We start from the raw sequence: 27,651 nt of genomic DNA, 5'->3' as shown, positions 1-27,651 counted from the left end.
TTTGGCCTCGTCGGACCACAGCACCCTCTTGCAGATACTTGCTGCGTTCCCTACATGGCATGTAGCAAACTTTAAACTCCACTTCTAAAAATGTTGACTTCCTAACTTTAAAGCACACAGTTACACTAATTAGGAGATTTTGAAAGGCAAATAGCTCCAGACGTTTTTTTATTTAGGGGGTATCAAAGTAACTTGGGATTGACTACCAATGTTTGGGCCAAACCTTCCAGATTTTTTTTTTGTCAAATATTTTTAAAATTATATAATTTTACTAATTAGCGCTACTTTGTGTTGGTAAGTTTGTGGCTCTGATGTGACGAAATGTTGCAAAATCAAATAGTTATGGCGGACCTTTCCAAAGCACTGTATGTCTTTTTCTATAATGTGATCACAGCAAGAGTTTATTATGTTTCCTTCTGTTGTATCCTCTGCTTGTAGGCGTGATGACGCTGTGTGTGTTTGACCAAATGAAGAACGCGTCCATCCTGGGGGGGTTCAACGCATCAGTCAAGGGGAGCCCCCCCGCCATGAGCCAGTTTGTGACTGTAGGATCTGGGCCTTACACAGGATTTTACTACGCAGTGGAGGTGAGCGCGTGTGTGTGCTTGACGAATGTCTGGCAAAATAAAAAGTCGTGTGGCTGCTGTTAAAGCGACCTTTTCTGCAGAACGCCGCGTGTAAGGCAGCCTCTCTGTGTCTCTGCAGGGAAACTCTCAGCCTCTCCTGTCCCACGTGGCTCTGGCCGTGGCCAGCAAACTCACCTCGGCCCTCTTCAACGCCGCAAGGTTCAGAGACACTTATTGAACAAAAAGAATCCTGACACAGTAATATAGGAAGAAAACAGGACACAAGACAAAATAAAATACATTTAGATATCCACCAGAATCTGAATTTAAAGAATAAAGGCTGTGTTTATAAATGCATAGATCATCAAATTCTAATACATGATCCTGATCACGGCGCCCTCATAAGTAATATTTGTCGATTTGCTTTGTTCTAATTGCACTATTATTATCTCCTCTGTTTTCTTTTTTCTCATATTTCTTCTTTTTATTTTTTATTTTTTGGTTCATCTTCTGCTCCTCGTTCTGCTCTCAGTGGGTGGTTAGGCTGGAACAAGAACAAGAACGAAGAGGAAGCGGCTCAGAAACAGAAGCCTAAGGTGGAGCCTGCGACCCCCTTAGGGATCAGGTACTTCTCGTGTTCTCTGGACGCTATCGGAGCCTTTCGCCCGCCACTTCACATCGATATCAGAAAGCCTTTTCCTTCGCGCTTTAACCCGACACCGCCGCCTTCCAGATTCGGTCTGCCAGATTCCCGGCGCCACGGCGAGTCCATCTGCCTGTCGCCTTGCAACACGCTCGCAGGAGTGACGGACGACTTTGGTCGAGTGGCGCTGCTGGACCTGATGAGGGGCGTCACCATCCGCATGTGGAAAGGTGAGGGCAAAGCGCAGCACAGAGAGGTCGCCGCGTGAAATGCTCGCCACTCCATCTCTGAGCGAACAAAGTTAACCGTAAAGATTGTTCGTTCGGTCTCACGAACCGCGCTTGGCCCGCAGGTTACCGAGACGCCCAGCTGGGTTGGCTGCAGGTTCAGGAGGAACGCGGGGATCGGGAATTCTCCCCCTCTGCCTCCCTCCCCAGGCGTCACGCTCTCTTCCTCATCATCTACGCCCCCCGCAGGGGGATCCTGGAGGTGTGGGCCATGCAGCGGGGCCCCCGGGTCGGAGCGTTCACTGTAGGCAAACACTGCAGGTACGCTTCAGTAGTTCACTTCAACCTTGAATTAGGGGTGGGCGATATGAAGAAAATCTAATATCACGATATCTTTGGGCTATATCACGATACACGATATATATCGCGATATGTTCAAATAACCTTGAATGACAAATGTTTTTAGCCACATAGTGCCTATAGTTGCATTGGTATAGCTCATATTAACGTGTCGTTTTTTTTTGTTTTTTTTAAATTGATTGCAAAATAAAAATGAATTTAAAATGTTTTATTTTAGACATTTTTTTAAACCACAGCTGCACATAGAAGCTCTTCACAAATTACAATATTGTCACATTAGAGCTCTTTCGTGGTCAACACTGCCACGAAAGAGCATCCCAGCAGCCAAAAGGAACACCAAGGAAAAATCTGACACAAAATAAACCTGAAATAAAAGGTGCTTTTTGTGCTTAAGACATAAAAAATGTATATAATTAAAGATGTGACAATCCCAAAAACAAAAGCTTGTATAGTGACTATAAAATCAACTGACCAGTCGCAGCTACATATTCAGAGCATCTCAAAAATATTTCCGTTGCTCTTTAGGTGCTGGGAAAACAAACGTTTTTTTCTGTCATATGGGATTTAGCAAAAGAAGACGCCAGTTTCAACAGTTTTACGGCTGGTTTAATTGAAGTTTCCTTCGGTGTGTGTGTGTGGGGAGGGGGGGGGGGGGGGGCGCGATGGTCGCGATTAAGTTATTTTAACTATTTTTTTTTAAGGCTGCTTTATGCCGGCTACCATCTGATGGGAGTGAACAGTGTGACCAGTCAGGGCTGGCAACTCCACACGCAGCAGGTGTGTCTTCTGGATCCCACCGCAGGAGCTCTGAGGACCATCAACATCCCCTTCCATCTGGCCCTCAGGTTGGTACAAGCTAGATCTGTCAGATAAACGTTACAGAGGTGTCCGTTTGTACTGAACAGTAGTGTCTGAACACGTACGCATTCATCTGATCCAATCACATTTCACCAAAGCCTCGTCAGAAATTTTAAGTGGACAGAGGTTAAATGGAAGAGGCAAACTACACAGAAGCCGTATGTGAAATGATCAGTTCAGATTTGTTGAGTGGAAATGCGCATATTTTCAGAAGATATCAGCTCTAACAATGAGTCTATAGCTGCAAAACACAGTGCAGGCACTGTCGTGGTTTTGGGTTTACATTTTGGTCAATTGTGTTGGGGATTGAAGTCGGGTTAGAATCCCTGTTGAACCAGGAAAAATCTCTGCTAAGTCTGCATACAGGTTGTAACGACTTGATTTGGCGACAAGGGATGGGCAATCTATCCAGATTTAGAAGATGTTGTTTTTTTGTTATAAAGAGCTATAAGATGACATTTCGTTTATGTCGAGATGGTCTGTTTTAATTATACTTTTATGTATTCCAGTAGGTTATTTTTCAGCTGTTTTCATACATCTGCTCGTTAAAAAATTTGCCTGTGAGACATTTGGGATAAAGCTTTGAGTCAGAGACACGTTTTTATAATTGCTTTATGGAAGAAAAAAAAATCGAGATAAATATCGAGATGTTATTTTTGGTGGGGACCAATGAATAGGGGGCAGTTGAAAGGACTCGCATGTTGGGGACCTTCTTAAAATATAGAAAATGCAAACAAAAGCTGCTTCATTATTAGGGATGGTATCGTTAAGGATTTATCGATACTTCTACTCTTAATGATACTCCTTATCGATCCGGTCTTTTATCGGTACCATTTTCGATACTTTTTTAATCCAACAAAGGGGTAAAAAAGCAAAAGCAATATATGGTATATTATTCAAACATTTCAAACAAAATAAAATAAAAGTACAAAATATTTTTAATAGGAATAGAGCAATAAAAACATTATATAAATAATGTTATATATATAAAAAATGCTAAAATCTTGAATAAAAAGCATGTTGTAGGAGAGAGAAATATCTAGGTTGACAAGACAAAAAAAACTGATCAAAAACACTCTAAATATGCTAAAAAATAGAACTCTATGAAATAATTTAAAGCATTTAATAATATTTTTTACCTGAATACAAACTACATTTATACATTTCTATATTATCAATGTCAACCAAACGATAGCAGAGGCACCCAGAGTGCATGAGCTGAATAAATGAGTCAGTTACAGGGAGGGATCTATTTAAGTGCAACAGTTTCAGAGAGAAAAAAATACCATTACCCGTTAAAGATTACGTTTATAATATATTTACATCCCACTTTGTAATCTAGTGAAAGCTTTGCTCATGCATGACTCAATTTCAATGGTAAACAGACTTCAAGCTGAGTCCTGCAGCAGCATGAAGACGTTGACTGACCGCCAGTCAGAGCTTTCAAAGCGGGAGGGGCTCACAGCTGATGGTTTGCTAAAGAGACGGTAAACTCAGAGCGATGGGTGCTTGTACTTGTTGCCAAAGTCTTAAACAACACGGGGGGGAAAAAAGTCACTAGATCTGAAAAGTTGCTAAATAGTTGCCAACAGTCTCAACAGATGTGAGAGCAGAACGTTAAGCTCCTCCCATCAGTCCCCTCGGCGTCTTTCTGAAGGTGGAGACGATCGGCAAAATTATGTTCTTTCGGTTGGAATCTACCTTAAAAATAGTGTTAAGAGGACCGATAAGGCTGAGATCGTCTGGCCACGAAGACCGTCCAACGTGGCCCCGGGGCCGATTTTTTTCGGTACCTATCCCTATTCATTACACAACAAAGTTTGGAAACTGAGTGATCATAATTTCACAAACTGCTGTAGCTGCACAGTGTATCGATCACATATCCGTATCAGAACTGTTCGGGCCGCAATAGACGTTTGCTTAGTATTGAAGTTATGTACCGGAGCTCTTTGTTTGATGCAGCTTGAAACAATTTTAGAAGGATTGGTCAGGTCATAAAACCACGAGGAACAATACGATATGCATGTCTGCTATGAACCCAACCCTTGATAAAAGACAGAACCAACGGCAGGTTATATCTAAGGATTAAAAGCCACACGAAGGATTCCCTTAGATTGTTGAAGGCACTTTATAAATCTGAAAGAATAAAGCTGGTTATAACAAATATTTACTGTAACTCTTTTCAACTTCTTAGATTTCTTTTTTGTAAAAAGACTTCGGCTTAGTTTATACATTTTTCATAATATTTTAAAGAAATCCAACATGACTAATTTCACAATAAAATCCTTTTTTCAAAGCTTTACCCTTAAGGATCACAGCCGCCTGTCAGCCTCCTCCTTCTCTCCTTTTCAGTGATAAGAAGAACGAGCGGGCCAGAGACATGCACCTGCTGAAGAGACTGAGCGCCGTGCTGAAGAGCAGAGACGTGGATCCTGGTAAATGGACGTCACGTGACGGCGAGCTGAGTGAGGACCCAGACACAGCGAGACGTTTCTCAGAGCTTTTCTGTCTGTTGTCGCTTTGCAGAGACTCTGGAGAGAGAAGCGAAAGGCGCCCTGTTGGAGATTAAACACCCGGCCATTAAGAAGCAGGTTTGGAGAATAACTCTCAAAGCGTAATCAAACCTGTTCTGTGAAATGTATTATCTGGACCTCATTCCAAATCTTGTGTCTGAATGTTCTTTTTAGGCTTTGGAGTCTCTGCTTTCAAACAGGAGCGCTCCGGTTTCTTGTCTTACTAACGTCACCAGTGCCTTACACGACGCTTTGCAGCAACAAGGTAGAGCTGCATGTTTCCGTCTGAAGGAAATGTGTGAATGGATTCAGTCGAATTTCAACTCAAATCAATAAAAAGTCTTGTTTGAAACAAACCAAAGTGTGTGTCTCCGTGCCACAGACGCAGAGGAGGTGGAGGCGTCGTTACTCCAGCTCTGCTCCTCTCGGTTGAAGCTGCTTCAGCTCTACGCCGACATCCAGCAGCTGCGCTCTGACGCAAACACTGAAGGCTGCTCCGGAAACGTCTGCAATCTCACCTCCATTTTTTTTATTTTTATTTTTATAGCTCTACCTGACGCACGTGTTCCTGTCCACTGACGGACGTTTTCTTCCCCCTCAGCAGGATTCCCTGGAAGGCGTAGAGGAGGAGTTGGCGCGCGTCGGGCCCACCTTGCAACGCTACGCACGGCTCTGCTCCAAACCCTCGGTCTCTTTTGCCCAGGACTCTCCCGACACGCCGCTGTCCGCTCAGGCCTTCCTCACCCAGCTGGAGTGTGCGGAGGACGGAGAGGTGAAGGTGAATCGCAGCTCGGAGGCTGAGTGGAACCAGCTAGGTGAGAGTTTGAAAGCCTCTGCTCATCAACAGGACAGTGAAAGGCTGATGGCAATATATTAATGTTGAAATTCATGTGAATTCACAAAGAACTGAACATGAATTATTTTGTCTGTCATCTATCAATCTATCCATCCATCGAGCCACCTCACATCCATCAATTTGTCTTTTTCCATTCATCAATCCATCCATTCATTCATCCATTTGGCTTATTACATTCAGCCAGTCATCTTATTTGTTAGGATCCTATTTTAGCTAACTTTTAATGTATTGTATATTTTAAAACCCAAAGACCCTTGTATTTGTTTGTCTGTGTTGAAACGAGGGAACTCTTTGGAAGCAGCATTTCAGACAACTTCATAAAACCAGGAAGTGTTTGTTTATCTATCTATCTATCTATCTATCTATCTATCTATCTATCTATCTATCTATCTATCTATCTATCTATCTAGATAGATAGATACACATTTAGATAGAGAGAGATATATAGAGAGATATATAGAGATAGATAGAGGTATAGATAGTCTGTCTGTCTGTTGTCTGTCTGTCTGTCTGTCGTATGTCGTTGTCTGTCTTGTCTGCTGTATGTTCAGCTAGATAGATAGATAGATAGATCTCGATCGATAGCTCGATCGCATCTGTGCCGCTGTAGAAGCTACTTTTAGTTGACCAAGTTGAACACTTGGTCAACTTCTCAGAACTGCTGGTGACCACATCAGCCGGTGGGGCTGAAAATGTGTAAAAAAAATAAAAAAAAGTTGCCAATGTCCAAACATAAATATGACTTCAGAAAACCTCAGGAACTGTTTGTCTTTAAGGCGTTTAGTTCCTTAACTCGGAGAGGTCATGTGATTAGTCCTGCGAGTTTACAAACACTGCCTTCAATCCGGCTTGATTTGCTCAAGTCGTATTCTTGATCCAGCCTCTGTTGTCACGTGTCCTTTGCAGGGAATTTTCTGTTTTGGGGGTGTTTATGTGGTCAAAGTCCCACCCATAAAGTCTGTGACACCCTACAGCTGGCTGGCCTCCGCCCACAGCAGCTACTGGTAAGATGTCACACTGTAGAGGACGTTACAATCTTAAATACACTTTCGATTTACAGGGTGTGTTAACAAGGTGATGCCCGTTTGTGTCTTCTTCCTACACATTTAGTCTTTGGTAATGAGTGTGTGGCTGCAAAGGGAGAAGGAGGTGCTTCAGAGGCCAGTGGAAACCGTCAGAAACCTGCACACGCTGCTCATCGCACTTAGCAACATGGACGGTTTGTCTTCCTGTCAGCGAGGTTTAGGACATAGCTTTACAAAATAAAGGTAATTTTTTTCTTTCTTTCTTTTTTGTTTTTAGGGGCTGTCGACGAGTCATGGGATCCACAGTCTGTCTCCCCCTGGTGGCAGCAGGTTAGACTCACATGCATCCAATCGCACAACGCCGCTGCTGCCTTGCTAGCCGCCTTGGTCGCTCACAGCGCCACCAAGACGAGCATCACCAGCAGAGCTGACAGCAAGGTAAGGCGTCTCCCTGCCCACCCGCGTGGAAGCCGTCCGAGGAGATTATGAGCGGCGGGCGGGCGAACGCTAAACGGCTGCTGTGTTACAGCTGCATTCAGAGTGGGAGGCGGTGTCCCTGGAGCTGGAGCAGTGGGTGGTGTGCGTCCGTCAGCTGGAGGACGTGCTGGTCCTGCAGACTCTTCTGTTGGTGCCTTCTCCTCAGGGAGCAACGGGGGGCGCTGTAGTCCAGTGCTCCATCAAAACGCTGCTGGAGGGAGGCACAGGTGAGACATGATGGAGGCAATGCAATGGGAGACCAGATCAGATGTAGAATAAGAATATATAAACTCAGAAGGTATCCGACATTGTTAAAGATGGTGTTTAATTTTTGGTCCCGGCTGCCTGCATACAGGTCTGATTGTAGCTGACAGCTTCTGTGTCCAAATTCTCCAACGTGCACAGCTGGAGACGAGTGAGAACGGCATTTCGTTTAATACGTTGGGTTTTCCTCCCTCCATTTGTCTGGGCAGGTGGTATTGCAGACAGCGTTTCCAAGTGGGTGTTCAGGCAGAGCATGGCGCCGGAGCGACTGAAGGAAATTCTCCAGAGGAAAGAAACCGGCGACAAAAAGGAGCAGAAAGAGGTTGGAGATGAAGCCGGAGAGAAGGAGAAGAGTCAGGAGGAGGCAGACGAGACAGCAGGTGAGAACAAGGAGATATTTATTAGCTTCAGAGTCCCGAAGGATGGTCACAGTATGACACTTTTTTTCTTTCCCCTTTGTTCCTCAGAGCTGTTGTTGGCAGTTTGTCAGCGGTTCCCAGATTCTTTATCCCCAGACTTGCTCTTCGCCCACTGCAGCTGGGAATATGTGGTGCAGTGGAACAAAGACCCAGAGGTGCACAAATGACACTAACAGTACTATAAGTAACCTTTGTTTCTGGTAACATGTTGGGTAGTTTCATCAGTGTGGATACTACTGAATAAAACAGGTTAGAAAAGGCTCGCTGATGTCATCAGTGGGGGCCTTTTTTGTTGTTGAAAAATGCACTTGTGGATGTTTACACTGCAAAAATGGATCTAAAAATAAGTAAAATGTTCTTAAAGTTAGTGTATTTATCCTTGATTTGAGTAGGTAAATGAGATTATCTGCCAATGGAATGAGTATTTTGACCCCTAAAATAACATGGACTTGAAATAAGATGATGGAGATGAATTGTTCCTATTTTAAGTGCAAAAATCTTATTCCATTGGCAAATCATCTTATTAACCTGCTCAAATCAAGGACAAATACACTGATTTTAAGAACATTTTACTTATTTCTAGTTTCGTTTTTGCAGTGTATGCTTACTCTTTCATACAAAGTAAACTTTTGTTGGCGCTCTAGGCGTTTCTGGTGGCTTTGGAAATCAGTAAAGTAGGAAGAGGAACTCAGCAAAGTGCCTCAAATTGTATTATCTCACTTGTTGATGCTTATGGACTGCTAAGAGTTCACAGTTCTTGTTTTCTGCAACTTTATCTCAGCCATTGATGCTTCTGACCACTGCACTCGCTAATAAAGAAGACACAGGATTAAAATGTCCCAGAGGGCTGGTCTGCTCTGTGGGGTCCCTCAGGGTTCTACGTTGGGGCAAAACGTGTTATTGTTCTGAATTCTGAAGTTTAGCAACATTTCATGCAGCGTTTTTGTTATAGCATCAAACTGTACTGTTTTTTGTATATAGTCTGAACTATTAAAAGGCTTAAAAGCTTAGGGAGGCCCTAACCAGAAATTTAAAGCTGATTTAATGATACATTTATAGTTGTGTAAAGCCTACACCTGCTGATACAAATATTTCTGATTTCCCTTGAAGAGCTAAAAAAAGAAGAACCAATCGTTCCTACTAGCCTTCTTGCATTGAGCACTCAGTTATTTCTATTAGGAGCAGAGTTGATGCTGTAAGAAATTAAGAAATAGTTTTACTATTATTTTAAAACAAAGACATAATGACTCCAGCCTTGACATTTGAATCTCACGTTAGCGTCTTACATTAGTAATTGGTGCAGTTAGCATTACTCAAACAACAGTGTTTATATTCTAGCAAATGTCCTCTGACATTTCTAAAATGCTGCAAACATTTCCAGATTTCTCTTTAACAAGTAAGACTGGGTAAAGCTCAGCAGGGTAAAACAGCAACTTTGATGCAATAGGCTTTGATTGTCGGTAGATGTAAGAATAAATACAGAAGAATGAGTATAACTTCTGTTTTATTTATTTTCTATTAATTAAATGTTTTTTTTTTCCGCTGTGCAGGAGCCCCGATATTTATATAGCGCTATGGAGCACTTAAAGGTCATCTCCAGTCCTCACATCCAACTAGGTCAGTGTTTTGCTCATTTATAACGCAAAGGAAAAAGGAAGTAGTCATACGAGTTACCTGATGTTATCCCTTTACATTTATGAACCTCTTAAATGCATTTTACAGGCATTTCCACAATGATGTGGAGCACCTTCATCGTCAAGCGCTTCTCAGCAGCTGCTTTCCTCATGGAGAAGGTAAACGCAAACATTCAGGCCGCCGTTGTAACTTATAGCTGCGTCGAGTCTTCGCTTGTGAGAGTCAAACTTATTCGCTCCATTTCTTAAGGTGGGGAAAGCGCCGAAAGATCGCTTATGCCGACGGGTAGGTTTGTGTCTGCGTGTCAGGATAAGACCACACAGTGTTGGTGTCTAGTTGCACAGGCTGAGGAATTGTGCTCCTGTCGTTAGGATGTCGGGATGGGAGACAAAGCCATGACGTCTTTCCTGGGCTGCTGCGTCCAGCTGCTGCAGATCCTCATGGAGGTGACTGGATTATTGGTTAAGAATCAGAGCTCTTTGTCTTTTATACCTTTCTATGTAAGTAAATCAAAAGAACACGAGCGAAGCATGGCGAGTTATGGAGCCCTCTAGGGGACATGGGTATTTTTTTTTCTTTTTGCGTTCCCTTGCAAAGTGCATGTTTCCGAAAAGTATACGCCGGCCACCATAGCTTTCTGACGCTCACGAATGCATTCAGGAGCATGGGACATTAGATTTTTCAGAATAAAAAGCTAGCAGATGTGCATAATCAAAAATGAACAGAAATACAATTATAGAGCATTCAGTGCTGTAAGAAAGCCCACCCTGTTTCTGGATGAACACATTATTGTATGAGTTAAGTTCTGTTCCGTTGTATGCCTCTTTTCTTGTAAATTTGAAATGTCCCATGCTCCTGAATGCACCATAGCTTTCTGACGCTCGCGAATGCATCACACTGGTCTGTGAACGCTGTGCTGTGTAGATGCACGTTTGATCTTCCACTTAAGACAAAGCTTTGCAGTTTCAAAACTCACGTCGGCTCTCACGGTTTATTGTTGTGTGAGAATGACACGAGACCACAACAAATAAATCAGCCGTACCTCGAGGGAATGCAAAAACCTTTGCGAGGTAACGCAAAAAAAAAAGAAAAAATTCCCCATGTCCCCTAGATGGCTCTGTAGCGAACCTGGCATAAGAATATTCACTAAGCCTCATTACTGAGGACGCATGATGCTCTGCTGTGCTTATCTGATGAGTGTCTGGGTTCAGTGGAGCCGCTGTGATTACTGAAGCAGGCGGATGCTTGCAGGCGGACTCCGCCATGGAGGAGGTTCCTGCCCCGGAGCTGTCCGTGGAGGAGGCGTGGAGCGGAGCCGAGGGCCCGGCGTCCATAGCTGAGCTAGCTCTGGAGCAGAGGGGCGTTCACTACCCTCTGGTCCAGCACCACTGGCTGTTGGCGTCGCTCATGCACGCCGCCATGAGCTTCAGCGTGAAAGTCAAACCGCTCGGCCTGTTCGACAGCAAGGTGAGCGCGCACACAAAACGCGGTCCCTTTCTGGACGTTACCGCTTTACGCGCGTCTCAGTCTGTGTTTGTCTGCTTTAGGGTAAGAATGCTTTCTTCAGAGATCTGACCACCATCCAGCTGATGCCCAGTGGAGACATGGACCCTGGCTTGATCTCAGTACGACAAGAGGTGAGTGGTAGAATGAAATGTGGAAGATCCTTTGGGGGGAAAGATGGGTGTTTCTAATCTGTCGTCATTCCACCTTCCTGTTTTGTTAAAAGTTCCTCCTCCGGGTGCTGACCGGATGGGTGCAGGCGATAGACGACCCGTCCTGCCCGGCCTCGGCGCCGCTGCCCTCCGACGGACCCAAAGCCGACTGGTGGCCCTCCCTGTGCATAGACCTCGGTTCCCTGCTGCAGGTCAATCCAGACATCCTGCGTCGACACCTCGTCTGTGAGCTCTACAACCAGGGCCTCGACCCCCGAGCTGAAGAGGTGACTGATAAGTCAATATGGCATGCAGCGCTGCTAAAACTCTTGATTTATCCCTTATTTTGTTACATTTCCCTACAAAAAATGGACAGAAGTATAAATGCAAGACATTAAAGATGGCTAAATTACAAAAGAAGTAAAATGGGAATACAGGAAAGAAATCATTTGGAAGTTTCCTCAAATGATTAATCCAAATTATTACAAGCAGTATTCAGAAAAGAGGTGAAAATGTGAGGGTCTGTAGCTGTTTATCTTTAAAGCAGAGTGTAGGAAGTGTCATGATTTGTGCTGAAGATATAATCAAAACAAACGTGTGAACTGAACACATTAATATTGTTTTGATCCATTTTTTATGGAGCATAGGAGTAGGAACAGGGCTACCTCAGACATAAATGAAACTCAATTTTACCCAAAGAAAACTTTTAAAAAGCTCGAGAGCTGTCCCTAATATTCACTTTAATAAAATATAAAAACCAGGATCCTAAACCGTCAAATCAAATTTCAGAACTTTCCAGATTTTGTATGGAAGTATTTGTATGGAAAACCATCCGTCTGTCCAGACTTTATTCCATCCTTTTATTTGCCCGACCATCCATGTCTAGTCTGACCACTGCAAAAACGATCATAACTTCATTATCAACGTTAACGTTTTACAAGTTGACCAAAAGGACTGAGAACTCTCAAACTTGGAAAAATTTGCTTTTTTGCTTTAAATGCAGTAATTCTAAGTATCCTGCTCATATTTCCTATTTTTGTTGCCAAATTATTATAACAAATAAGCTGAGGCTAGTTTAGCATCTTAAATGTATAGCCACTCGCTGATGTCTTCCCCGCTGCCTTCTAGGCCATGCTGCAGGTAGAAGACAAGGATGTTCTGGGCTCCCAGCTCTTGGTGCTGACCGGTCAGAGGCTCAGCTACTCCCTGCTTCACAACCAGAACCAGACGCACGCTGCCATGGAGCTGCTGGCCCGCCTGCCTCCAACCCTCTGCACATGGTTAAAAGCAATGGTAAGACACCCAGCAACAGCCCACCTCTAATTAGATCTGATGTAATCAGGAACGTTTTAACGAGCCGTTTACAGTGAGGGGCCCTCACTGTGTTTAATCCTGACCCTGATTGAATAGTGTACTGATTTTATATAAACCAAAAAAATAAATTAAATAAATCAAACAGATTGGGAGGTGGAGTGGTCGTCTTGGGGAGAAAGCGAACCTAGACCCTAAGAAAAGAGACGGGACTATATTTAAATGGGTTTTATTCCCACTAAAACCCACAAAACTCTTAAAAAAAAAATGGGAATAAATAAATCTGAAAGTATTATGATAAAATAGTAACCAAAGGGCTAAAAGGTGGAGTGATTAAAAGCAATCATTTGTAAAAACCTAAAACTGATCAACAAGTTTATTATCTTTATTAAAATGTTATTTAAACTACTGAACTGCTCTCTAAGGATGGGAATTTTTTGGGGAAAAAAATGGAAAAAAGACGTTCTCTCACAAGTTAGGATGTTATTGGATCAAAGGTATTATAGAACAGTTTTCTGTGTATTGGGTTTTTTGGAGCATTTACTACCCGTTAAATCCTCAAGAAGGTTCCACGCAGCCCAATGCCCTCATTCAAGAATCTTTAGTGCCTGTGCGCTGATGCTGAGCGTCATAAATTCTCACTTTATTTTTCACAATTAAACATAACTATTAAAGAAGCAACTAATTTATCACGTTTCCACACGGTGAAGGGAAAAATATGTTTCACCTACTGACCCATATAGGTCGGGGGTAATTGTGTTCTACATCCAACTAAGCATGTACAAGGGGAAAAAAAATGAACAGAAGCAATTCTCATTAAATCTAAACTGTGTAAATGAAAGGCTGTGTGTTTTGAAGGTGTAGTAAAGCTGATCTAATCTTGTGCTGCAGGATCCCAGCGAGCTGAGATGCCCCCTGGTGTCCCTGACCGAGACCAGCCGACTGGTTAGCCGTCTGACTGAAATGCTGCCGGAAAATCACGCCCAGTACAGCCTGGCCCTGCACCTCCTGGAAGCTGTGGACGTCCTCTCTCTATCCGCGGGAGATTGATTGTTCTTCGCTAACTCTGCACTAACCCCCCCACCCCCGCTGCTGAGCATTAGAAAGACCGTTTCATCATTCAAATCACGTCAGTTCTGATTCAAGTCCAGTGTTAAATAAAGTGGGTTTTAACTTTTTTTTTTTTTGTTTTATCAGCCCATCAGATTTTTGCGCATGTAACATAAGTGGTATTAAATATCTGTGTGTTGTGTTTTCAGGATGAGTCGTGTTGAGGAAAGGGGCGTGTTTATTTTTACAATCTCTTGTTTTCACTAAAGTCATGCTGTCCTCCAGAGTCACACCGGTCCTTTCTGCTTTCGCACAGGCAAGACATGTATCATAAACAAAGAGATGGATGTTATTTTTTATTTATATATGCAGACAGTTCTGTATTAACTGCATCTGTGCATCTGATATTCTGTAACTTTGAGCTCTGGCAGGGCGCTGATGCAGAATAAAGAGATTTCTCAAAGGTTGGACTAGTTTAGCTCCCTTACAGAACACACACACAGAGAGAAAGAAACTATAACACATTCAAGCATTTGCAGTTTCTCTGAGAAAGAAGGAACTTATTACACTATACAAAGGTAAATTTGTACAGGAACTCACCCGTGCCATCTTCTCTTGACAATACATTTCCTACTATAGTCACACAGTGACACTTGTAGTGAAATAATTAGCATCAACACATTTAAACGAGAGCATTCCTTCTCCACTCAGATCTCATCCTTTTAACCCACCGACTGTATTTACAGCAGACTTCACTACTTTGGTTTTCAGTACGCTGAGGAAACATGAGCCCAAAGAATAGTTACAGCTTGAGGCTTTGTATTATAACCAATAAGGGTGCGTTCATTTAGCATAAAGTGTTTCCCGACGAACAGCCAGAGCCACAGCAGTTTTCCTCTTCCCACTGGGAGTGTAAAGCACCGTCTTGATCGTGACGCGTGCCGGCCGTCCTGGCGGCGAGCACGTCAGCCGGCGTGCGAGATGACGGCCTGGCACCGCGGGCACAGACAGTCTGCGGACTCCGAGGTGTAGCGCCGGCACCGCGGGCAGCGAGCGGCAGAGGTGGGCGTCACGGCGATGCTGTAGGGACTGTCCTCGCGGATGACACCGCCTGAAACGTACGCGCGCATTACTGTGACGTAATACCCAACTCAGAAGCTCTAACACCAGAAAATCTCATTTTCCTTGATTATTTGGCTTCCACTGGTACAAGGTTTCTTTATATAACGGCTGCTTTCAGTCCATCTAAGTAAGAACTATTGATCAAGACCACTTCAAAGGCTAACGAAGCTTCCAATCAGAGTCACGTCTCACCTTCCAGGTTGATGAGGAAGGTACCGTGGCTCAGCAGGGCGTCCGGGTGCAGGTCGCGGGGCAGCGTGCTGGTCAGGGTGACTCTAGCTGCCATCATCAGCTCGGTTAGCTGGGAGCTGGTGGATGTGGGCTCTTCTTGGAGAGACTGGGAGAAGGAGTAGCAGGAGGCGAGTTAGTCTGTTTTATAGACGCCGGCAGGAGGTTTAGAGCTCCGCTTGATTTGTTGGTTTCTGCTGTGGAGAAGTCATTTGTTGTACTGCAACAAACCGCACCGCTTTTTATAGAAATCCAAAATGAATTCTGAAAAAAAAGCTTCACTGGAGGGAGAAGATTTCTGGCTATGCATTTCCTCCAAAGTTAAAGGAGAATAAAAGATCAGCAATCATTGAATAAAAGCAGTGATTAACAGACAACAGTCCTGCAACAATAAATTGTATCTAAAGATTTGGGTTGTCATATTGATTATTATTGACCTCTTTTTCTTTCTCCTTCACTTCAATATCCCCATAAATCTTTATGAACTTCGCATTCATGCAGTCTTTTCTAATTGCAATGTTGCACAAATGGATATTATGATGACTGTAGTTCGCTACATTAAGACGCTGGAAGAAATTCAGAGTCGTCATCGGGAGGAGGCGCAGAGATCTGAAAAGCTATTTAAAAAGCATTACACGCGGAGTGAAAAATGTCAAGCCGTTGTTTCTTGTCATTTTGATGATTATGGCTTACAGCATTTAAATAAATGATTCAAAATGCCAATGACTTGAGTATTTTACATTTAGCCACTGCTGTGTGTGAGCGAAAACGCAACGTTGTTCACAGGTTCAGTCTATGAACTCACAGATATTCAGGTATCGTCTGCTGTGATCTAGCGTCAGACAAGCGATAGAAAAAAAAAGCTAGAACTGTTTACCAATGAACAAAACTCTGGCTGTCCTTGCACCATTCTGCCATGAGTAGCTAAATATGTTTATCTGCCAATGGAGTGTTTTAACTGCAGTATTTCAAATGATCTAATTTTAGGGGTCAAAACACTCATTCCATTGGCAGATAATCTTATTTATCTGCTCAAATCAAGGACAAATACACTCATTTTATGAAAACTATTTTTAGTTCCGATCTTACAGGGTGAATGCACAGACTCCAGCTATGTAGTAAGCTCCCCTGAATCCTTGAATGGATCTCACTTGACAATCCTCTCACCAAGTTATTGTTGAACCTTTTCCTGCCACACTTTATCCTCCTGCTCAATTTTCTACCAACACGCTTGGATCCAGAACTCTGTGAACAACCAGCTTCTCCAGCAATGATCTAATGTGGCTTCCCCTCCTTGTGAAGTGTGCCGACGGCTTTCGTCTTTACATCAGGAATCCTCCTCACTATTAACCTTTGCCGGTGTTTTGCGTTAAGTGAGGCTCAGCCTTAATGTTTTGAAGCCCACTGATTTATTTCTTGTTTTTTTTTTGTATCTTCTACCTGAGAGATGTATGGTGATTCCTACCTCCATGAGCTCAAACAGAAGTCCCGGTTCGATGGCGACCGTCAGATCATACTGGCTGGCGTTTTTACCAGGGATTGAAGACAGGAAGGAGTCCCTGATGGCGCAGGCCCCTTCCACAGCCTCTTCCAGACCCGGTCGCCGCCACACAGAGCTGCTTTTGATCCACCCGCTTTTGAATAACGTCTCTGCTTCTGTTGCCAAGATCAGAAACTGGCTTGTTAAGAAGAAAAACACAATATTTAGCCAACGCAATGCCGGCGGCACGTACTGTCGTGTCCTGGAGCATGCAGATAGACCTCCTCCGCTAAATGTGGTAGGATAGGCGCAACAGATCGGGTCACGCCATCCAGAATTTCCTCTAAAGCGGTCTGACATGAGCGCCGGCCCAACGAGTCCTCTGGACTGCAGTACAGCCTGGATGAAGGAGGCGTGAGGAAGAGATGCATGTGTGGAGCCAGCTAGAAATATGTGGCTGTAATGTGGAGTGAAGTCTTTACCGGTCCTTTATGATGCTGAAGTAAAAGCTGGACAGGTCTCTGTTGACGAAGGCCTGAAGGATCCGGATGACTCTGCCAGCATCAAACTCACTGTAGGCGTCTGTAACCTGAAAAAACAAACAAACATTCTCCTTAAGACCGTCAGAAGTCCTGAAGAACCAAAACCGCTTTAAAAATGATGTGGAAGCGAGGTTTAGAGAAAGGAGAGCCGTTACCTTCATGCTGTACTCACGGACCAGGTGCAGCATGTACTGATCGATGTAGTACATCTGTTTGGGGTCCACCGCCTGCACACGTGGGTCGAAGCCGTTGAGGTTGCCGAGCAGAAACCTCAGAGTGTTCCTCAACTGGAAGATAGAATCCGGACGCGGAGAAATGAGGAAGGCGGAGACTAACCGAGGGAAGGGTTTTGAGACGATGCGTGCCTCGCTGCAGCCACCTTGTTGATGCTGTCTCGGGCCGAGTTGAGGGCGCTGGGCCCGATCTGGACCTCGGAGAAGATGTTGGACTCCGCGACCCACCACCGGAGCACGTCCGCCCCGTACGCCGAGCTGCTGCTGCTGTCCTGAGACAGAGACACGAGATTATCTGATCTGATCAACAGCAACACAAAAAACGGCAATAAAAAGAAAAAAACAAATATTTCCGAATAAACCAGATGAAGAGCAGAGTTGTGATTAAAAATAACTTCATTTTAGTGCAAGGAGAGCCTAATTTCTTGTAAAGTAGAGATTGATGAATGTGACAGAAACTAATACATATTTTTCATATGTATTAAACACCTTATTACACAAATACCATGAAACTCACTTTACTGACCAGACTTATTGTATTTAAAACATTAGAAAAAAAGTAAGACGGCTGCAGCAACATGTGAAAAAGAGATAAAATGATCTGCCTTTCTCTGTTTTAACTACTTTATTCACCTTATCTGGTTTCCATTGTTTTATCGTTTTTTTCTCTTTCATTTTATCCACTGTAAATGTTCTTTAATGACAACTATGATTCCATATAATGAAGCTGGAACAAAAGCAGAAAAACCTCCCCTTGTCTCGGGGGTTTAATACCATCTTAGGAGTTGAGGTGGCAAGGCTAGAAGGAGGCAAGATGGCAATAGGAGGTAAAGAAGGATGCAGTAAAGGAACAAGAACACTTCCAGAGAAAGGAGGGAGGAAACTAGACCAGAAAGTCAAGTGAAGAAGGAAAGGATACAATGGAGGGAGGTAGGACACAAGGAAATGGGGAAAAGAATGGAGGTAAAGAAACAAGGACGGACACAGTAAAGAAAGAAAGAAAGAAAGAAAGAAAGGTCTGACAAAGAAGCTAATCCTCCAGCAGAAAGTTGAAGTGAATTATTTCTCTCCCAACTCACCTTTCCATTAATGACTTCGTCAGGATCCACGACGTTCCCCAGAGATTTGGACATCTTTTCTCCTTTCTCGCTGACTGCAAAGCCGTGGACCACCAGAGATCTACAACAACACATTACACGGATTTCAAAAAAAGAAGATGAACCGCGGTCTGCACAGTTTACGCTTCCCTTCGACGGGACACTCACTTATAGGGCGCTTTGTTCCTGACGGCCACGCTGGTGAGCAGCGAAGACTGGAACCAGCCTCCCAGCTGGTCCTTTCCCTCCACGTATGCGTCTGCTCTGGAGTCGGATTCTGCAGGGAGGCAGAGGAGGAGGTGAGGAAAGAAGGAAAACCACGAAGCAGGGATGCACACAGGGGTTAGTTTGTTTACCAAGCAACAGAAAGATCTGAGAAGAGAGAGGAAATACCAGCAGCCGTAAGTCAGAAACAACGTATCTGTATCTTTAAGATGTTTTTGTGTGCTACTAAACATGGAGAAAGGTTAGAAAGTGTACAAAGGTTCTGCTAAATCTTGAATCCCAGCCAGCTTGAGCCATTCTCCACAACAGAAGGGACAGCAAAGGGGAGCAATCCTAGAAACAGAAAAGAGTCTCGGTTCTCTGTGAGGCAAAGTATTCTGGGGGAAAAACCTGCATGCAGGCAGCTGAGAGCTTCACATTCATGCCGAGCTCTTTGGAGAGAACTTATTCTCCCCATTTCGGTTTCAGAAACACTAATTGAAGCGAGAGCCGTGTTTGAGGGCAAGAGAAGGAAGCCAGCAGACACGGGGCAGAGTGAGAGTAAACAGCCAGCGCCCCCTGCTGGTGAATGTCTGAATGACCTGTGACTAGGGGTTTGCGCAGCGAGCGGGGGAGCCAGCGGAGACGTGATTCAGGCTCCTCCGATTCTTCCTCCATCTCCTCTGGAAATCACAACACATCCAGACACAAGACAGTCGATGCTCTAGGTCAGAAGGTGCTTCCTTGAAGAAACGAGCTCGGAGCTAAAGATGAGTTATTTCTGCAGTAATTGCACAGCTTACAGTCATTTTTTTTTTAAACAGTTTAAATGATCAAACCCCTAAAGGTCTCAGCGTCACACACACTCAACTTGTCCTTTTCAGGAGCGCTGAGAAAGCTTCCCTCCATAATCCCACCTCACCAAAGCAGCTTACCCGTTAAGGTGGGTAGATCCTGTAGCTCTAAGCAGCTTGCTGTACATTTAAGTTAATGAACGAAGAGTTGATTAAAAGCAGCGCGAAAGCTTTCGGCCAGTGAGCGGCTTCACTGATGACCACCGAACTGAGTGAAGAGATTACAGGCTAACATTTACTTTTGTTTCCATACCGGGAACTGAAAAAAAAAAACAAATCCTTTTTGGCTTTTAAGCAGTTTAACGTTTAACCAGCTCCTTAACTTGCATCATGAGGTTCAGCATTTTCTGTGTTCACCTACAATCCAGACTGTCAAATGGCTCTTCCTGTGAGCGCTACTGTATCTAAAAGACGTCAGTCTCCAGCTCAAGCAGAAAAGTAAAATTATTTTTTTCTCTGGTTTCCAAGTGCTTATATAGTGGAGACTGATGGATGGGTCAGATTTAGGCGTCTGATAAGGTTTTCTGGGCACGTCCCACTTTAGAGAGACCGAGAAATCTCCAAAGGGACTGGCCCAGAAGTGAAAACGTGAACAAAAAGCCTCAGGCTGCAACCAAATCCCGAGGCAGGACGTTATTTTAGTACTTTCTCAATGTCATGAGCGATACAGCTCTGAAATCTGAGCCGCCCCCCCCCCCCCCCCCCCCTGCAGACGTAGGCAACCCCAAATCCCAAGTCCACAAACGTTTGACCACTGACAGCCATATGAGGGTTTGCACGAAAACTATTTCCAATGTTGAACCAAGCCTGGTTGCATTTAAGGAAAAGTATTCTTACCTTCCAGCACGGCTGCCCATGATGCTCCACTGTCGAACCAGATGTCCAGAACGTCGTCTCCTCGAACGTACTCGCTCACAGGTCCTGCCTTACTCTGAAAAAGCAACAAACGTCCCAAGGAGGACGTCGTATTTCACACCTCTAATGTAGCACAGGTGAAAGACTAACTTTAAAGAACCCGAGGAATATACTACAGCGTTGTAAAGTCTGCAGTGAAAGAAAATGTTATACATTTTTTTATTATCTTACATTGTTTTAATTTACTGCGGTATAATATGAATATAATAAAAATTTATTCCCACACAATTTGGCTAAAGTTACTTTGAAAGTTAGAGCTTCATTTTATCTTTTTTTTTTTTTTTTTTTAATAATATTCGTCTTAATCTCACTTTCACACATTTACTCACCTTCTTGAGAACCTCTGGGGGCAGCAGAGCCTCAATGGGAAGTTCCCACCAACAGTCGCTGCCTTTTTCCTTGAAGAGTTTTGCTATGTGGGACACCGTGTATCTGCAGAGGATCCGTGGTTGTTAGATTGAGTTTCTCATACAAGCAAGCGAAAGTCAAGAACCGACGCTCGCCACGGCATTACTGAAACAATCAACGACGAGAGCAGAGGAGGGATTTTTATTCTAACTACAGTTTGGATACGAAGGGCATTCGCATGGAAACATCAGGGAAGTGGTCTTTTTCAGATCAAGACAACAGATTTACACTTTTTACTAAGACAGTACGCAAACGACAGCCGAACATTAGTGCAGGAGTTTCACAGGAATGTCAAAAGTTATTTTTTTCATTTGCTCATAGGTTCACAGATCTTTGCAATAGAAAACAAAGTTGAGAGAGATCGTTGGTTCATATACTGAAAAAAAATCAGCATTCTCCCCTATAAGTTAAAGGCAGCCAAACTAACAACTAACACAGTTTATGATCTACAAATACAACAATTTATAGCAGGTACTTTGATGTGTTTTTTTAGTTTAATTACAAAAACAATGTATATTTGGGGAAATGTTTTGATGTATAAATGGAGAGATTCTTGTAACTCCTTTATTAAAACTTAAAACTTCTACCTCCATCAAAGAGTGACCTGCACATTTTGTCTCTTTTATGTGTTATAGACCTCAGAGAAAACAAAAGAATTGGTTAAAATCAGAAAAGCCTGATCATTGCATCTCCTAAAAACGTCTCAGCATAGAATTGTGGATGCCGTGTCCTGTGAGCAGACATCCAGGGTAAATCATGTCATCAGAAGTTACATTTTTTTACAAGAAATTTCTCCTAATTCTAAACTCTTCTTATACACTTTAATAGCTGCAGCTGCTGCCGACCAACAAGAGGCGACATGACAGTAACACGACCGTTCTAGTTTGCTTACTTGTTAATGAGAGGTTCTCCGGTCTCTTTATGGTAGAAAACCGGGATGGGGACCCCCCAGCTCCGCTGCCTGGAGATGCACCAGTACGTCCGGCGGTCCAGCATGGCCAGCAGGCTGCCTCTGGCAGACTCTGGTAAAACGCGCACCTTCTGCAGCGCCTCCTGCACACGCACAAGCAGTGTGTGTGTGAGAGCCTTCCTGGAGGCATGAATGAAGCTACCTGGACCAACCCATCACCAGCTGCAAGGCGGGGGGGTTTACCTTTGCCTTGTCTTTCAGCGATGCGGTGTTGATGAACCACTGTTTGCTGGCTCTGATGACCACAGGCTGCTTCGTCCGCCAGTCATACGGGTAGCTGTGGACACACTGCTCCTCCAGAACCAGAGCGCCTCCATCTTTCAGCGAGGCAATCACTAGAACGGGCACCGACGCAGGTTTCAAAACACACGGTAGATAAGCGTTAAAGGCTACACTGCAAAAACGGATCTAAAAATAAGTAAAATGTTCTTAAAATTTGTGTTTTTGTCCTAGATTTAAGCAGATAAATAAGATTATCTGCCGATGGAAGACGATGGAAATTAGACATCCTGCGCTTTAAATAAGACGATGGGGACAAGTTGTTTCTGTTTCAAGAGCAAAAGTCTTATTCTATTGGCAGATCATCTTATTTACCCGCTCAAATCAAGGACAAATACCCTCATTTTAAGAAAATATGACTTATTTTTACTTCCGTTTTTGCAGTGTACTGAGAGTCCATCTACCTTTATCGGTTCCTTCAGTGATCACGGGCAGGTTCTGCAGCTCGGGTCCTGCCAGCTCTGTGAACCGGCCGTCTTCATCCACTATACACTCCTTTAACCAAAGCACATATTCATGGTAAAATGCTAAATCTAATATTCACCTCTTGTAATTTTTGTTAAAATATATTTAGTGGTAAAAAGGACCTGTGGAACCTTAATGGAGCAGTACATGAGTCCAAATAAAAAAATAAAAACATACCACAGGCAATTTAAACTGTGAAGCCACGCTGTAGTCGTCCATGCCATGAGCTGGTGCGGTGTGGACCAATCCCGTCCCTTTCCCCATGGTCACATGGTTGGCTGGCAACAACGGGACTTGCTTGTCAGGAATGGTGGGATGTTTGCAGATTCCACCTTCAAGTTGCGAACCTTTTATAAATAAAAGTGGAAATAGGCATAGTTAGGTTAGTATATAAGAAATTCTTTTAATTAAAATAAGACAAACTCTATTTAACACGGAGGGCAAAAACAACTCAAGTGTTAGTGCGCTACCTGTGAAGGTGCCAACAGTCTGCAGCTCTGTGCCCAGCAGCGCGGCGAGGCTTGCTGTGCGTTCAGTCGCCAGCAGCAGCACCTGGGAAGTGTCGGCCCGCTTCACCACGGAGTACCTGCAAACCACAAACCGGAATCAAACTCACGGACACGAAAATAACGATGCCGATAAGGGTAACACGCATCATTTACTGGGCCGTGAAGTCCACAGAACCTGCAACGGTACGTACAATATAAATTCAAAACAGAACTCTAGAAGGAATTGTTGGTTCACAGCGGACTATAATCCACACGTTAGGTGTCAGAGACCGGGGTGGGAAAAAGCGGTGATGGTGATACATGAAAACAAACGGCTAAAGGAAGATAGTGCGTCTACTTAGGATTAGTAACATGGCTATGTATACAAAAACAGCCGCGCAGGGAGGATTATTTCATTATTTCTATCTGTGAAGGTGTTTTTATAGAAACCTTTTCTGTTGTGGTTGTTTCCTAACCAACAGAGGCCATTCCATACTCTTCCTTATATAAACAGAGCTCAAGGAAAATGGATTTCTGTAATCAAAACATACTGATGTTCCTTTAGGGAATAATGCACTACAAAAAGGGAACTAGAACAAGTGAAATTTTCTTGAAATGAGTGTATTTGTGCTTGATTTGAGCAGGTAAATAAGATTATCTGCCAATGGAATGAGCATTTTGACCCCTAAAATAAGATAATTAGATAAATTACACTTGAAATAAGACGACAGAGATCAGTTGTTCCTATTTTAAGTGCAAAAATCTTATTCTACTGGCAGATCATCTTATTTACCTGCTCAAATAAAGGAAAAAACACACTGATTTTAAGAAAATCTTGCTTATTTTTAGTTCAGTTTTTGCAGTGTGGATGCTGAGTTTTTATAACTAAAGAGCTGTAGCATGTTATCAGTGCACAGTTAAAATATCTGCATCCATGGTGTGTGTGTGTTATCTGTGCTGCTGGAAAGAAAAGGTTGCACATCTAGAGAAGCTTCATAAAAGCTGATAATGTGTAGCAAAACTGGACCTAAACTAATAAAGTAAAAGAATAAAAAGCTTTGAACTGAGGCGACAGCTAAAGACCTGCCAAACTGAAAGTGTTCTCTTCACAGGCGTGGTCTAACTTACTGAGCGTTGGGCATGTAGCACACTGCCTGGTTAGCAGGGATGGTCCAAGGCTGGGTGGTCCAAACCAACACCGAGACATTCTCCAGACCTGCTGACACACCCACACAGAGAGTCAGAACACCCCCCCCCCTCCTCCACCAGGATCACTGTAGGTAATCAGCGCCTGAATCACCTTCTCCTGAGGCAATCTTGGGCGGCAGTGTGGCCAGAGGGAAGGTGGCGTAGACGGCTCTGCTCACGTGCTCGGGGTTGTACTCCAGCTCGGCCTCAGCCAGGGCCGTTCTGGAAAGGAAACAAGAGGTTCACAGGAGGCAGCTTACATCTTTAAAGACCGAGGCCTCACGCTGAAGCAGTACCTGGATGACGGAGACCAGAAGACGGGTTTGTAGTCCTGATAAACCAGACCCTGAAGAGCAACAGAGGAGAATGAACCACATCATACTCTTTAAGCGTCTTTTCTCATCCAAGTTTGAAATATCTGCACTAATTTGCATAAACAGTTTGCTTTTGAACATGTCTTCTGTCTCCAGTAAAGCTCCTCTTAAACAGCCGAGCTTTGCTTTGATGTATATGGACCATTCAGACACAACGCGGCTGAAGTTTAGGGATAATATGAAGACCATTCACACCCAAAAACCCATAACCTAATTCCTAAACCTAAGATGTGAAACGGCGCTTTATGGTTGACGAGCACCTGAGCCCACCTTGCTATGCATCTCCTGGAAGACATTTAACTGAGCAGCCTCGTAAGCCCCGTCAAACGTGTAGTAGCACTGATCCCAGTCGGCCATCACCCCCCAGCGCTGGAAGGCGGCCTTCTGCCGAGCTATGGCCCCTTCGGCGAACTCCCGTGCTGGAGGGCAAAAAGCACAAAGACGTTAGAGCAGCCGGGAAGGGAACCTCAGTGACGGGCAGGTGCCAGGCTGTCTGTCCGCACCTTTCTGTCTGATCTGCAGCGCACTGAGGCCGCTGGTGCCCAGTTCTCCCAAAGCTTTCAGCTCTATGGGCAGGCCGTGGCAGTCCCAGCCTGGAACGTAGTGGACCTGACGTCCTCGTAACATCTCAAAACGGTTACGGATGTCTTTCAGGATCTGAGAAGAATCATTAACAGAGCTTTTGTAGCGTCCAAGAGCTTCACAATTAAAATTAGAATTCAAATTTATAGAAACATTCTGCCTTTCTGCTTGAGTTGTGCTTTTTTTAGTAAAAGCACAACTTTAGCAGAAACCACAGGGGACAGATTTATATGAATTACCTTGTTGAGTGCATGTCCAACGTGGGGGTCTCCGTTTGCATAAGGGGGTCCGTCATGGAGGCAGAACTCTTTCTTGGCTTTCCTTTCTCTCTGCCATGAATACAATTCTGCGAAACCACAGTCCTGCAAACACCGATCAAGCAATACAAGAATCAATGCATTTCCCTCCAATCAAAACTGCTTTGATTGTGATCATTTTACAGTTACAGAAATGTCGTCTGTCTTGACGCTTGTTCTGAAAGATGACAAGACAATAACCCAGATAGTTCCTAAACGTATAAGTCATTTTTATTTTTTTCAGTTTGAGGAACCCTGCAAAAGTATCCGCACCTCTAAGTTTTCCATATCTTGTCACGTTAAAACCCAAAATGTTTATGTATCTTGTTTTGATTGTATGTGAATGACCGTCATAAGTTCTGCAAACCTGACATAAACTTTTTCACTTTTTTTTTTTTTTTTACAAATAAAATCTGAAGAGTGTGGCATGCATTTGTATTCTGCACCCTGACTAAACACTTTGTATCACCACCAAGTCTTTTGGAGTATGTCTCAACCATTTTTTTGCACATCTTTTCTAACATGTAAAAAAAAAAAAAGAACTGAACACCCTTAAAACAGAACAATTGTTCTGTTTTTGTTTGTTTCTTTTTGTCCTTAGAACAGTTTCCATGCTTGGAATCAGTAAAGCAAATCTTTTCGCAGACGAGTAAAACCTGCAAAAGTACTTTTGCAAAAGTATTCACATCCCTTAAAAAGAGCATTTCTAAACCTCTTGAAATAGATTTTCAATAGTTGAACATTAACATACGCTCTGGCTTCATTTTTAGAGTCATTGTATAGCAACAAAAGTTCACTTCATGCCTCTCTCCCATAAAGCCCAGAATTAATGGAGTGCATACGCCGAGTCCTTCTCCAATGAACAGGTTCTTCCACCTGAGCAGTAGATCTCTGCAGCATCTCCAGAGTTACCTGTGGGTCTCCCCCCTGCTTCCCTCCCTGGCCCTTCCACTTTATTTGGTGTCAAACCCTTTGATTTCAGAGAGCTGAAAGAGTAAAAACTAAAACCTAACTCTGGTTTAAATTTCACATGTCAAGTGTGCTCCTTCATGATGCTCTGTGTTCACCATTGTCCTCTACTGAGGCCTTCACAGAACAACTGAACTGAAAGGAAAGCATACACAGCTGGACTCTATGTACTAAGTAGGGGCCTTCTAAAGGTGATTAGTGCCTGGATTTAATTCAGGAGAATCAGAAAGGGGGCTTAGGTGACGTCTAGGAGAGACAGCAGAAGGGTTTTTAAACAAGGTTAGCCAATGAGATCTTGGAGAGGATGTTTGACGAATGGACGAGGACCGGGACTAATGTATTTGGACTAAATTTAAAGAACAAGGGACATGTGCAGTGTTGTGGCGACTACAGAGAAATAAAGTTGATGAGTCATTGCAGTGAAGTTGTGGGAAAGGATAGTGGAAGCTACACTGGGGTCAGAAGTGAACCTTTGTGAGCAATGCGTCCCAAGCCACGACAATAATAACACAACCACAGCGGACATAAAATAAAAAAAATAACAAAATTTAAAAAAGTCATTGTAAAAAAAAAAAGAAAAAAAGAAAAAGGTATCTCGACATTACTCTGTGTGTTTGTGTTTCAAAAACTTGGCATTTCAACAGGGGTGTGTCCACGTTTGAGAACCACTGTACCTGCTGGATCTGAAGTTCGCGGTCCAGCAGCTTCTGCCCGGTCAGTTTCATGGGGAACTCAGTCCGAGGAAGGAGCACCGTGTCCCGGTACCGAGACGGAGCGGAGCCGGTCTCCGCGGGCTCGGCGCTGCCTTCCCCGGGACTTACACCGTAACAGCGGTTGGAGCTGCAGGAGACGGCGCGGCCAAGGAGGAGGCCGCCTCCCCGCTGTGACCTCCGTCCCCATCTCGCCAGCGTCCGGCACACCGGCGACACCCGGCACAGCAACATGGAGAGGCGAGGCAACTCAGAGGACAAAATAAATGAAAAACAAAAAACCGAAAGTGCTGCTCTGAGACTGCTTTACTGCTGAGTGAAGTCAGTGTGTTGTCATGTTTCGTCCTTCTGGTTGGGCAGCTGTGTTTCTCCCGGAAGAATTAGCAGA

General features: G+C 43.8%; 2 protein-coding genes across 10 annotated transcripts in view; one reads left to right on the top strand and one right to left on the bottom strand.

Moving 5' to 3' along the window:
• Nucleotides 1-14,322, top strand: part of rab3gap2 (RAB3 GTPase activating protein subunit 2 (non-catalytic)) — an 18,906-nt gene extending 4,584 nt beyond the window's left edge. For 3 of the 6 annotated variants that reach the window (XM_036151080.1, XM_036151079.1, XM_036151085.1), the window contains 26 exons: nt 439-587; nt 706-785; nt 1,099-1,191; nt 1,300-1,439; nt 1,562-1,757; nt 2,498-2,641; nt 5,007-5,089; nt 5,181-5,245; nt 5,342-5,432; nt 5,550-5,671; nt 5,769-5,982; nt 6,930-7,027; nt 7,134-7,242; nt 7,326-7,486; nt 7,578-7,752; nt 7,999-8,169; nt 8,257-8,363; nt 9,759-9,825; nt 9,931-10,001; nt 10,093-10,128; nt 10,215-10,343; nt 11,095-11,310; nt 11,391-11,480; nt 11,573-11,785; nt 12,627-12,791; nt 13,701-14,322. In XM_036151080.1, the coding sequence (XP_036006973.1) occupies nt 439-587; nt 706-785; nt 1,099-1,191; nt 1,300-1,439; nt 1,562-1,757; nt 2,498-2,641; nt 5,007-5,089; nt 5,181-5,245; nt 5,342-5,432; nt 5,550-5,671; nt 5,769-5,982; nt 6,930-7,027; nt 7,134-7,242; nt 7,326-7,486; nt 7,578-7,752; nt 7,999-8,169; nt 8,257-8,363; nt 9,759-9,825; nt 9,931-10,001; nt 10,093-10,128; nt 10,215-10,343; nt 11,095-11,310; nt 11,391-11,480; nt 11,573-11,785; nt 12,627-12,791; nt 13,701-13,859 (3,344 nt within the window). In that variant the 3' untranslated portion in view covers nt 13,860-14,322. The remainder of the gene's footprint in view (nt 1-438; nt 588-705; nt 786-1,098; nt 1,192-1,299; nt 1,440-1,561; nt 1,758-2,497; nt 2,642-5,006; nt 5,090-5,180; nt 5,246-5,341; nt 5,433-5,549; nt 5,672-5,768; nt 5,983-6,929; nt 7,028-7,133; nt 7,243-7,325; nt 7,487-7,577; nt 7,753-7,998; nt 8,170-8,256; nt 8,364-9,758; nt 9,826-9,930; nt 10,002-10,092; nt 10,129-10,214; nt 10,344-11,094; nt 11,311-11,390; nt 11,481-11,572; nt 11,786-12,626; nt 12,792-13,700) is intronic. The other 3 variants (XM_036151086.1, XM_036151083.1, XM_036151084.1) reach the window with 2 other exon arrangements.
• Nucleotides 14,203-27,651, bottom strand: iars2 (isoleucyl-tRNA synthetase 2, mitochondrial). Of its 4 annotated transcripts, none has more exons than XM_036151087.1 (24): nt 27,228-27,651; nt 25,528-25,650; nt 25,210-25,363; nt 24,977-25,125; nt 24,629-24,678; nt 24,445-24,554; nt 24,273-24,363; nt 23,127-23,242; nt 22,834-23,003; nt 22,596-22,686; nt 22,096-22,247; nt 21,835-21,995; nt 20,864-20,966; nt 20,457-20,550; nt 19,368-19,448; nt 18,730-18,838; nt 18,543-18,643; nt 17,611-17,738; nt 17,387-17,518; nt 17,172-17,278; nt 16,943-17,088; nt 16,675-16,865; nt 15,174-15,318; nt 14,203-14,970 (listed from the first exon to the last, which is right to left on the bottom strand). In XM_036151087.1, the coding sequence occupies exons 1-24, from the start codon at nt 27,495-27,497 to the stop codon at nt 14,825-14,827; spliced, it is 3,120 nt and encodes a 1,039-aa protein (XP_036006980.1). In that variant the 5' UTR covers nt 27,498-27,651; the 3' UTR covers nt 14,203-14,824. The 4 variants fall into 4 exon arrangements, with proteins under 4 accessions (XP_036006980.1, XP_012737302.2, XP_012737303.2 ...); XM_012881848.3 differs by having other exon boundaries at nt 14,745-14,970; nt 17,611-17,736; nt 18,544-18,643; nt 24,273-24,360; nt 27,228-27,497; XM_012881849.3 differs by lacking the exon at nt 19,368-19,448 and having other exon boundaries at nt 14,745-14,970; nt 17,611-17,736; nt 18,544-18,643; nt 27,228-27,650.

Source organism: Fundulus heteroclitus, chromosome 19, assembly GCF_011125445.2.
Source record: "Fundulus heteroclitus isolate FHET01 chromosome 19, MU-UCD_Fhet_4.1, whole genome shotgun sequence".
Classification (NCBI taxonomy): Eukaryota; Metazoa; Chordata; class Actinopteri; order Cyprinodontiformes; family Fundulidae; genus Fundulus; species Fundulus heteroclitus.
Note: the sequence above shows the minus strand (reverse complement) of the source record. Positions and strands in the feature narration are given on the sequence as shown.

What these genes read in the sequence shown, in the direction of transcription:
- iars2 (XM_036151087.1), bottom strand. Translation starts at nt 27,497, where the DNA reads ATGTTGCTGTGCCGGGTGTCGCCGGTGTGCCGGACGCTGGCGAGATGG. An exon ending in CCCGAGACAGCATCAACAAG is followed by an intron (nt 17,519 to 17,610) that starts GTGGCTGCAGCG and finishes TCTATCTTCCAG; the next exon opens with TTGAGGAACACTCTGAGGTT. An exon ending in TCCGTGAGTACAGCATGAAG is followed by an intron (nt 17,279 to 17,386) that starts GTAACGGCTCTC and finishes TTGTTTTTTCAG; the next exon opens with GTTACAGACGCCTACAGTGA.